Raw genomic sequence first — 12860 nt, forward strand, 5'->3', positions numbered from 1 at the left:
ATAAAACTCTACATTCGACTATCGACCGATTTTAATGACCCTCACCTTGGCAAAACATTCTCAAACTTGGAACTCAATCGAAGACTTCGGGAAGTCCCAGGTTTGGAAGATACTGCCAAGATGAGGGTCATTTAAACCCATCGATATTTGAAAGACGAGTTTTCTGGCCAAATTTAAAATACGTGTTTTGAACTGGTTATAATAAATCAATAAGTTTTCACCGAGGCAGGGCGACTGAATGAAGTTTCTCAAATTGGAAGAAGAAGAAAGAAAAAAATAATTTTAAAAATCAATAATTCAGACCACTTGTGACTCAACATCTCAATACGGGATTAGCAAGTTAACGAAATTCACTCGTGCACCGAACGGGCGTCGTGTGGCGACGTATGAGGAAAGATTATGGTTTTTTACCTCGTTGTTGGTCGATCGTTCAGGTTCGGAGAACGTAATCGTTAATAAAAATGTTTTTAACGACATTTAAAAGAAACAATAAACGAACAAACCAATAAACAAAAACAAACAAAAAAAAAAACAAAACAAAGCAAAGCAACAACAACAAAAAAAAAAAAAAACACACAAAAAAATTTAAAAAAATCAAAGTTTGTAATTCGTACCAGTTTAATATTCTAAATTCGCTTCTAAGGGTTCATTAATATATCCCAACATGATAGCCTTTTGAAGTGACGGGTAACGTGCAGAAATTCAAACACTCTCTTTATTTATTTATCTAATTAATTATGTATCTGTTAATATTTATATATCTGTTTATTTATTAATTGCTTTTCATTAACAGGTGTTACATGTTGTCGCGGTTCTTGTTCGTCATCATCATCATCATCGTCATCATCATCATCATCATCATTCTCATAAAAAACAACAACATTATCACCAAGGCTTATCAACAAGTAATATTGTGTAGACACAGTATCACTAATTTTATCATCACCACAACCACCTACACCATCATCATCATCATCACCATCACCGTCATTATCATAATCATCATCATCATCATCATCATCATCATCATTACTACTATTCAATACATTAATTCAGCATGAATTTTCGTCATCATCATCATCATCGTCATCATCATCATCGTCGTCATCATCATCATCATCATCATCATCATTCTCATAAAAAACAACAACATTATCACCAAGGCTTATCAACAAGTAATATTGTGTAGACACAGTATCACTAATTTTATCATCACCACAACCACCTACACCATCATCATCATCATCATCACCATCACCGTCATTATCATAATCATCATCATCATCATCATCATCATCATCATCATCATCATCATTACTACTATTCAACACATTAATTCAGCATGAAGCCCCCCCCCCCCCCCCCCCCCCCCCTCAAACTCATTTCAGTCAGGAAACACATCTTTACACATCTGTGCCGAAAGGGATTATGGGGAAACAGCACGACTCTTGCTTGAAAATCATATTGATTACACCATAAAGAACAATGAAGGTAAACATCGATAGACCGAATAGCTCGCCATTGTCATTGTAAACAAAAAGTAGTCGGAGCCATTAGGCTCGTGGAACTGGAGTTTACACCGGTTTCTATAGCGTGAAACGGACAACAGCAATAACGTGGATAGGCGCTAGTCTATAGCAAAGCACTTTCCGCCAAATCTAGCACTAACAGACTAAGCTACCCAGCTTTAATATATACTCTATCACGAAAAATAACTATGGGCATTGTACATAGATCTATCCAAAATAGTAATACACACACACACACACACACACACACACACACACACACACACCTTAGGGTTTAGAAAACCTGCTGTGGAAACAATAATGTAGTGTTGTGTGCTTGTGCCTGCGTTTGTATCTATGTGTGCGCTTGTGTCTGATTGTGTGTGTGAATTTATGTGTGTTACTCGTGGCACAAATCAAACAGTGGCTACCCAAATCGACATGCATTTATATTTTGCATGAATAACATCTCAATCCCAATAGCTTGCTGCAACGACATCAAAAACCCATGAATGACATATGGTGCACATTGTCATGTGATACTTGCCATCATTCATGTTCTAATTTATGACAGTGAAAATTGTGTCACGTGTTATAATTCATAAATGTAAAATACTCACTATAGTTCTACACACTTGATCATTCGTGCCATCGCAGAAACTATGTGTAATATTTAATGTTCATTTAATGTTTGTCAAATTTAGTGAGAACAAATAACACAATTAGTGGTCGAAAATATTTTTTTTTAAAGTTTAAAGAGCAGAATGGTGCCCACTTGCTTTATTCTATTGCTTGTAAACAACTAGCTATATCTGAGAGTGTATCACAAATCCCGTGTTTTGATTGGTCAAAAAAATGTTCTGGCTATAATTATCAATGGAACAAACTTAGAAAATTTAGGACCAAAGTAAAGTGTTGACTTTAAGCAGGAGTCAACGTTAAGAGTGTTGACTTTATGCGGATTCCACTGCGTGTGTGTTTGTGTGTGTATAATATAATATAAAATATATAATGTCACTCACATTTTTCTGCCGAAACAATTCTCTCGCACTCACCTACAGTCATATATATATATATATATATATATATAATATATATATATATATATATATATATATATATATATATATATATATAATATGTGTGTGTGTGTGTGTGTGTGTAATTTATTTCAGGTAAAACAGCTTACGATCTGGCCAAGGATAAGGGCCACACATCCGTCATGGAGGCCATCGAAGAGAAGCAGAGGGCAGTTCGAGCAAATTGGCAAAAAGCGGGCAAAAAAGCCAAATTCTGTATAATTTTGTGACGACAATGTTTGGAAGAATGCGTCATCTGTTAAACTGTTGGATTAATTCTTTGTGATACCATTGACTATTGTGCAATTGATGATAAACTGTACACAAGGTCTATAGATAGATAGATAGAGAGAGAGAGAGAGAGGGGGGGGGGAGAGAAAGAAAGAGAGAGAGAGAGTGTGTGTGTGTGTGTAAGAGAGAGAAAGTGAGAAAGAGAGGGAGGGAGAGAGAAACATCGAGAGAGAAAGAGAGAGAGAGAGAGGGGGGGGGGGAGAAAGAGAGAGAGATAGAGAGAAAGAGAAAGAGAGAGTGTGTGTAAAAAAAACAAACAAAAAAAAAGAGAGAGAGACAGAGAGAGAGAGAGAGAGAGAGAGAGAGAGAGAGAGAGAGAGAGAGAGAGAGAGAGAGAGAGAGAAGGGTTTGGGATCAATTAATGAGTTAAAATTAAAAGGAAGGGTGTAAAAACATTGTTCGGACATCTCATACTCATATACATAATTGATGCTCAATCAAAATTACATTAATTAATTAATTAATTTTATTTCATTTTTGTGACTTAGATTCGTATTGAATTGCTATGATTAAAATCAAAATTACCCATGCTTTAAGCGCTGATTGATTTATTGCTAATTTGCATGCAAAATTAATCTCATAAATTATTTAATTACAAATTTTTAGTGAGTTTTGTTTTTTTAACTTTAACGTTAAGAGACTTAATTAAGCTTCCTAATTCTGGTCATTTTTGGTTAAACTTGAGTTTCGTCATTTGGATTATTCCAACACGAAGTACATTTATTTGCAGGTCTGATAACCCAATTCGTTATGGGCTCATTGTTGTGACCTCCTGCTCTCCATGTGTTACATAAACGTCATTATCCAGCACAAGCACAAAATAATAATAAATGGCAAAAGATCCCACTATGACTATGACGGACACGCTCAAATGTTTACAAAGTACAATATACACTTAAACCTCTTTATGCCGCCCCCTGTTATACCACAGGCTCAATTACCGCTAACTTTTTGCCTGGAAAGTCGGTTATCTATGTGAAAATGCCAAAAACCTTGTTATAACGCCATCAGCCAACCCAATGGCGAAAACGCTCTATATAAAGATAATAGAAAATATACTTGCTATCCGCCGATGCTACTCAACTAAATTGTCTTCCATGTTTTTGATCACAACTAAAAAATGAATCCGTTGATTCTTTTCATTTTGATGTTTTCTGTTATAATAGTTGTTTAGACTTACATGTAGTTATTAACAGCATGCTTTCTAATTAGTGTTCAGATAATGATTCCAAATACTGCTGGTTGAGTCCCATCAACATTGACCAAATGCATTATACCGCTTGTTTTTGTTTTTAAGGGTTTTACGGCGCTTGCGACACATTAAAGTCATATCAGCGCCAGTAAAAAGGAAGAAATTGGGATAGTAAAAAGTTCTAGAATGACAAAGAACCCAAGAAAAAGTAAGAAAAAGGAGAATTTGTTCAAATAGGACACAGATGTAGATCCCAAAAGAACACTGTCAAAGTACTTAGTTTGTTATCACTAAAAGTCTTACCAAGACCCAAGCACAGGTCCCCACTAAGAAGAATGTACTCGAATGTTTTACAAATCATAAATAATATAAAGAAAACATAATACTATGCATAACAGATTTAAAAGGAAAAAAATATCATCTCCCAAAACAAACAATACATTTGACTGTTTCCCTCCCAGCCAGGGCCAAGACAAAACCAAGTAATCTCATTCCAAGACAAAGACAGAAAGCATGTTGGAAAACAGACATAGGGGGATAGAAGACATAGAATGTATCTCCCTGCCCACTATGGGAGGTCAGGAACCCCACCCAGGCATTATACCGCCAAAGTTGAATTGGTCCCAAGCGTGGCGGTATAAAGAGGTTTCACTACTATTACAGTATTAAAAATCAACAACTAAAATAGATCATAACATACCAGAAAGCTGATTCACAAGAAGGAAAAAAAATAGTTCTCAAAAAAGGTGCATTTGACTGTCACCCTCCCAACTAAGGATCCGGCCAGGACCAGGAAATATCTGAATAATCTCAATCCAGAGCAAAGGAAGAGAGCAACAAGGAAAGGGAAAACAAACATATCTGGACAGAAGACACAGCAAGTGACAGTTCTGCCCACTATGAGAGGTCATAAGACATTACTCACGAAGGCAGATCATGTAATGTGAGCCTTAAAATGAGAATTTCATAGGTTTCTCCCTCCCCCGAAAATCAAAGAAACAAAACAAAGATGAAAAAAGTTTGTCTTATTTATTTCACTCTATGAATGGTTGAACAAAACCAAATAATATGATAACCACTGACTGGCAACAATAAGAAACAAACTAAATAATGACGATAGCAAGTCTACAAAATATATGAAAAAAAAAATATATACACAACATATTATGTACATCAGTAAAAAAATGTTGGTGTTCGTGTTATGGTTCTGTATGGAATTTTCCAGCATTTTCGACGATTACTGGCCATATCATTATCATTAGCGCCGTGCCATGATTAAGTACTAAATTATGATTTTTATAGTTATAGTTTCAGAGAATAACGAAGCACCAAAGAAGATATTATGTTGTTTTTATGGGTTTTACGGCGCTTGCAACACACTAAGGCCATATCTGCGCCAGTAAAAAGGAAGAAAACGGGAAAATAAAAAAAGTTGTAGAATTACAATTAAAGCACCCAAGAAAAGGGAAAACAAAGGAGAATTGGTTCAAATAGGAAACAGATGTAGATTCTAAGAGTGAGCACACTACCAAAGTACTAAGTTTCAGATCACCTAAAAGTAAAAGTCTCACCCAGACACAAGCACGGGACTCAACTAAGAGGAATACACTCAAATAATACAGTGCATAACAGAGAGATGATTTACAAGGGAAAAAATATCATCTCCCAAAACTAACTATACACTTAACTGTTTCCCTCTCAGCCAGGGCCAGAACAAAACCAAGTTATTTCATTCCAAGGCAAAGATAGAAAGCCAGTTGGAAAACAGATATAGGGGGATAGAAGATACAGTAAGTACCTCCCTGTCCACTATGGGAGGTCAGGAACCCCACCCAGACCAAAGAAGATACATATTTGTGTTTCTATGGGTCTTATATTTACATTTCGACAATGTTAAAGTTCATTTCAGAGCCAGAAGAAAGGAAACTGGGAAAGCTAGTCAAAAGATTGTAGATATTATAAGAACCCAATAATAATTAAGACGGAGAACAAATAGGGGAAAAAATTCCCTTTATTCATCCCATAGGGGAAATTTGTCCCTAGGGTCTATTCCAAGGGAAGACTGGAATAACCAAGGCGTCAGCTGCAAAAATTGAGCTAGGACAAGGTGACTTGCTCAAGGACACACAGCGCAGCGGCGGGTGATCGAACTCGGTACTTTTTGGGTACAGTACGAAGCAAAGACCGTACCACTGAGCCACGCTGCCCGCTGTTTCGAAGAACATTTTATCAACGTGTCTGATGTGAAGCTTTCTCACCCAGACACAGACGCAGGATCCCACACAAAGGAACAGACTCAAATGCTTACCAAACATATCTAAAACAAATATATAACGATCAGTACATAACAGAGAGATGATTTACAAGGGGAAAAAATATCACCACCCAAAACTAACACTATACATTTGACGGTTTCCCTCTCAGACAAGAACTAGGAACCCCTTCCCCCCTCACCCCAAATAACCCCATTCCAAGACAAAGACGGAAAGCATCTCTCAGAAATTAAATACAAAGGAATAGAAGACACAGCCAATGTTCTATATCAAAGTACGTTCCATTGATAATAATTAAAGTCAACCAATATGTCTGGTCCTGCAGAGTTGGCTTTATCAGGATTCCACTGTACACATATTTTGACATTTCATTTCTTAAAGGGTCCACAAACTAAAGATCCCGCTATGAAGGAGACACCAACAATGATTACAAAGCCCAATTATATTCAAAATCGAATAATCATAACAGTACATACTAAGAGAGATTTACAATTCACTTGGAAAAAAAAATCTCTCAAAAAAGGTACTATGTATACATTTGACTATCTATCTCTTTCCTAGCAAAGGATCTCCACCAGGACGACGAACCCCCCCCCCCCCCCCCCCCCCCCCCCACCCGAACAATCTCAATCCATAACAAAAGACAGAGAGCCACGGAAAGCAGAAAGATATAGGGGACAGAAGACACAGCGAATGACCTCCCTGTCTACCACTACCATGGGGAGTCGGAGAACCCAACCCAGAGATTATAGATCTACTATCAAGCGCCCAAGAGGATGAGCTCAAACAAATCCAACATTGTGTCTACTCTGAAGTCTCTTGAAAGTCAATACATACAACGTCACAGCAAATCTCGCTCCCCCCCCCCCCCCCCCCCCCCCCCCCCCCCTTCCCAATACATCTGTATGGTTTCTAGTTCTAGAAGTGCTAGCAAAATATCACAAACAAGGCTTGGGCGACACCAAATATGCAGTCTCTTTCCAAAACGTGATGCCTAAAACTAAACCATTTATACATGGGAGCAGAGGAGGGGAGGACACAGGACAAAAAGAGCTGTCGAACCATAATGCCAGTAAAGCAGGATCAATTTAAAGATGAGGAATTTAACTTCAAAATCAGCTGTTCTTATTTTATTATTTTCCAAAGCAAAAATCATAAAGAAAATAAAATAAAAATTAATAAGTATTTTTTTACATAAATCCAAAGACAGACCTTGATTTTACATTCAAGATAAAAAATGATTCAGTTATCCACATCTGCCATTAAAATAACCGAAACATTAACAAGTGAAATCCAATAGAATTATGTCTAAAAACATGTTATATTATGACTCATATCGGTCATAATCATACCAGTTAGATATTGACTCTCGACTCTCATATGAGTAAACATCAATAAATCATTCATGAAAAAAATAAATCCGGATTTTCTTATGATCATAAGAACAATTGTTACAAATTTGTAATAGGGAATAATAGTCTGATGTCAAAATACTGGTTCCAATCTCCTTGGAAGTGTTGTGAAGCCAGTCCTATACATTATGCCACTGATCTTCTGGTTTCAGAGTCAGAGTGATGGCATCTCATTTGATAACCTGAATAAATAATGGTCTTCAATAAAGATCATCCATTATCACTCTTTTACGTCCAGCATTCATAACAACCTGCCTATACATCATGCTGCTAGAATAGTTATGCCACCTTTTATGATTCAATGTGTGGCCTATTCATTGGGACATGTCCACATAAGTAAATAAAAGCAAAACCAAACATGGTAACATCAGTAACCAGCAACAACTACTACTACTCCTTGTCCTACTACTCTGCCATATTCTGGAAAAACCCCTATTTAAAAATTTGGCCAGAAAACTCGTCCTTCAAATATCGATCGATTTAAATGACTCTTGGAGAAAAAAACCTCTCAAATCCGGGACTTCGGCAAAGTCCCGGGTTTTAGAGTTTTTGCCAAGATGAGAGTCGTTTAAAGCGATCGATATTTGAATTTAAGGACGAGTTTTTTGGGCAAATTTTTAAATATGTGTTTTTCCAGAGTATGGCAGTAGGTACTACTCTGATGCCAAAACTTAATGTTCATAACATTGAATACATGGGACTGGTTACTGAATGCTTGAATGAAAGTAATTTCAGTGAAAGTTTCAATGCGGCTGTGAGTGAGGGAGGGAGGGAGAGAGAGAGAGAGAGAGAGAGAGAGAGAGAGAGAGAGAGAGAGAGAGAGAGAGAGAGAGAGAGAGAGAGAGAGAGAGAGAGAGAGAGAGAGAAAGAAGAAGACAAAAATCTGTCAGATGCACTTCTACAACAATCTGTTCGGCCTGATTAAAAGTTAAAAAGAAAAAAAATATATAATATATTATTACATATATATATATACACACACATTTATATGTATTCTGAGTATTCAACAATTTCACTCTACAATATCTCATTATGGTGAAAAAAATGAACAAAGATAAATGGCAATAGACAAAGGCATGACCAAAAGTAGGTAGTACTAATCATTTGTTGTAAATAGACCATATCAATGAACTTGTAAAAACATGAAATATGCACTAGTATTAAACTTAAAACTTTATCAGGGGCCTGGAAATGACACGTGGGTTGCTGAAATGTTAATTACTGCAAAGCATACTTATTGTGATAATGGTGATGATGATGATAAGACTCAATACCACTGTCGTTAGTGCAAATGATAATAATAACAATAGTTCACAACAGATCATACTGTTGATACTATCAATACCAAGCATGGTAGAACAGCGATAAGACATATTAATGTCATGGCACAATTGGATCTATGAAGACATTTTTCTAGATTTATCGTACACTTAATTATTTTAATAAATGTATTTTTTGTGTGTGTGTGTGTGTGTGAGGGGGGGGGGGGGGCACTAACGACAAAAGATCATTTCACACCTGAAAAACGAAGATAGCCATAAGTTTATAATAACTAGACATGGTTTATTTTGTTTCTCAAGATTATACAGCGGTTACAACAATTTTAGGTCATTTTAGCACCAGTAAAAAAGAAAAAGGTAGGGGAGTCCAGGGTCTACATCAATGCTCAGATGGGTTTAAAAGCATGAAGTAAATAAAGCAAGGAGACAGTTTAGTTTTTAAGGGTTTCACAGTGCTTGCAACACATTTAGGTCATATCAGCGCCAGTAAAAAGGAAGAAAATGGGATCGTATAAAGTTCTAGAATTACAATTAAAGTACATCCAAGAAGAGGTTAGACAAAGGGAAAATTGATTCAAATAGGGAACAGATGTAGATTCCAAGAGCACACTATCAATGTACTTAGTTTGAGATCACCTAAAAGTCTTACCCAGACACCAGCACAAGATCCCACTGAGAGGAATACACTAAAATGTTTACAAATCATATGTTAAAAATAAAAAATTAACAATACATAACAGAGAGATGATTTACAAGGAAAAAAATATCATCTCCGAAAACCCTAACTATGCATTTGACTGTTTTCATCTCAGCCAGGGTATCCGGCCACGGTCAGGTCAAAACCAAGTAATCTCATTCCAAGACAAAGACAGAAAGCAAATTGGAAAACCGATATAGTTATAGGGGGATAGAAGACACAGTTCATCAAGTGCTTCCCTGCCCACTATGGGAGGTCAGGAACCCAACCCCAACAAATCAAGAGACCCCAATAGTTTAGTCTCACAACACACTACACAGATGGTCAGGATAATCTTGTTTCTATTTCGGGCAGAAAATTTTAAAAAATGATTTTGTCTCAGTAAATGACAGTTACAATAATGCCTCGGTCGAATGAGACAGCAGAGATTGTGTTTATTAATATGCCATAGGCTACCATCGCCGTAACAAGAAGATCTACACCCACTACTAGAAAAGTTATTGGTTTTTAATGAACCAAGTCTCCTACTTTCCAATATAAAATTTAAATTTAAATATAACTCAATCTCAAATACGCTATTCTTATAAATGACTTATAATGAATAACAGGCAAGTACGTCCCAAATAGAAAAGAAAATATTAAAATTTACTCAACTAGGGAACATTAGATAGCAACAGTTTTTAAAAAATCAGTTAATGCTTTCGAACTCCCCCCCCCCCCCCCCCCCCCCCCCATACACAAAATAAGAAAAGATAAAAAAAAAAAAAGCAAAGAACAAACCAACTATGTAAATCTTCTGTTATTATATTTTTGTGTGAACATTACTAAACAAAAAATAACTGCTATTGCGACACACTTGCTTCAAATGAATGCACATATTTAATGGAAAGGTATGTAGATAAAAGTATCTATATATATATATATATATATATATATATATATATATATATTATATATATATATATATATATATATATATATATAATATATATATATATATATATATATATGTGTGTGTGTAGATAAAATTATATCATGATAGTGAAGGATTGATCGAGGATATAATTTAAGGGGATAGAAGACATAGCCAGTACCAAAGGCCCCCCCCCCCCCCCTCCAGCTGGATCAATTTCTACTGCAATTATCATTATAAATTACACTCTGAGGCAAATCTCACTTATAAAGAAAAAAAAATCATCCCTAACAGCTGACCGTGAATTTGATATGATATCACAAGTGCATTACAAATACATGACTTTTCCTCTGGTACAACCCCTCTTTAACCCCGTCCTTACCCCCTACATCAAAATTGTCACATTTGTTACGACACATATACATTTTTCTTATTCAGATTTATTTTGTACATCACAAACTTTAAAGAATGATCTTTGTTTAATTAAAAGAACATAAAGTTGTTTTATACGGTTGCGAAACGTGGCGCCTGACAAAGAATGTACGAGGAGGTTAGAGGCATTTGAGATGTGGATGTATAGAAGAATGTTGAGGCTATCACACAGACAGGTATACAAATACGAACGAGGAAGTGTTGGAGCAGGTGAGAAAGGGAAGAATGTTGATCGATACCATCAGAACGAGGCAGTTACGGTTTCTGGGACATGTGTGGAGAAGAGACGGAATAGAAAAATCTGGGATGATTGAATGAAAGAGAGCTAGAGGAAGACAAAGAATGACATAATCTAAATAACCTAAGAATAGCCAAATGTGATTTAAAAAGCAACACAGATTTCATGCACACAGCAGAGGATCGCGATTCGTGGAGACAGCTGACAGGCAACGGGCTCAAGAGCACAAGCCACGATGGATGATGATGTTTGTTTTTAAGGTCATACCAGCGCCAGTAAAAAGGAAGAAAATGTGATAGTAAAAAGTTCTAGAATTACAATAAAGCATCCAAGAAAAAGGAAGACAAAGGGGAATTGGTTCAAATAAGAAACAGGTGTAGATTCCAAAAGCACTCTATCAAAGTACTTAGTTTGAGATCACTAAAAGTCTCATCCAGACACAAGCACAGGTCCCCGCTAAGAGGAACACACTCGAATGTTTTACAAATCACATATAATATAAAGAAAGCATAATACAGTGCATAACATTTACAATGAAAAAAATATCATCTCCCAAAACTAACTATACATTCGACTGTTTCCCTCTCAGCCAGGACCAGGAGAAACCAAGTAATCTCATTCCAAGACAAAGACAGAAAGCATGTTGGAAAACAGATAGAAGGGGATAGAAGACACAATATGTACCCCCCTGCCCACTATGGGAGGTCAGGAACCCCCACCCAGTGGATGATGATAAAAGTTGTTTTGCAGAGAGCTTGTTTGAGTTATTTTTCTGCTGGGTAAGCCTGTGAATTTGGGAAAATACTGAAAAGGATCGGTAAGAGGGGAGGGAAATCATGAGACAAAACTTTCTCTTTGAGTATAAAACTAATGGAATGTATAGAATATTTCAAATAAGTAAAACATCAACTTTCAAAATATTCCTTATCAATACAGACATTGATCACTTGAATTTAGCTGTGTGAATGGGTGATTCTAAATTTTTAAAAAAAGGCTTTGAGAATTTCAAAATAAATACAGATCATCAACAATTTAAATTAATGGAAGAATTGCTTCTTAAGTCTTCAAGTTTTAGAAAGAAAAAAAAAATAATTGGAAGAGAGATAAAAAGAGATCAATATGAGCAAGCAAAATAATTCCAAACGATGAAAGGGGAAATGTTACGAGTTTGTATGAACAGCCTTACATGACACATCAAACCAAAGTTGTACAGAAATTTTTTACCACACACACCGCATTTAAGAGTTTTCTCTTTCACGTGTGACGAGCGCAAATGGACTAGTAAAGCCTCGTTTGAACAAAATTTAAAATGGCATAAGTGACATGAAAAATGAGCCATCTTTTCCTCTCGTCGATTGTTTAATTTTATGTCTCTTCAAAATCAGCCGATGTCCAAATATTTTTCCACATTGATCAGAGGTAAATGACTCAGATTTAGAAGTATGCAATGTTAAATAATGGAGTTTTAGGGTATGTTTGGATTTCAAACTGAGACCACATACTTCACAATGGAAATATTAATTGTCGTGTAGTTTTTCATGATGC

The 12860-nt window shown here is 36.1% G+C and overlaps 1 protein-coding gene across 4 annotated transcripts in view; it reads left to right on the plus strand.

Moving 5' to 3' along the window:
• LOC144975121 (uncharacterized) overlaps positions 1–3165 on the plus strand; it is a 34539-nt gene extending 31374 nt beyond the window's left edge. For all 4 annotated transcript variants that reach the window (XM_078918875.1, XM_078918879.1, XM_078918877.1 and 1 more), the window contains 2 exons: positions 1389–1491; positions 2684–3165. In XM_078918875.1, coding sequence (XP_078775001.1) covers positions 1389–1491; positions 2684–2817 — 237 coding nt within the window. In that variant the 3' untranslated portion in view covers positions 2818–3165. The remainder of the gene's footprint in view (positions 1–1388; positions 1492–2683) is intronic.
• The last annotated feature ends 9695 nt before the right edge of the window (positions 3166–12860 follow it).

The sequence above is a fragment of the Berghia stephanieae genome, chromosome 6 (assembly GCF_034508935.2).
Source record: "Berghia stephanieae isolate SIO BIC M18660-M18661 chromosome 6, UCSD_Bste_1.3, whole genome shotgun sequence".
NCBI classification, from domain to species: Eukaryota; Metazoa; Mollusca; class Gastropoda; order Nudibranchia; family Aeolidiidae; genus Berghia; species Berghia stephanieae.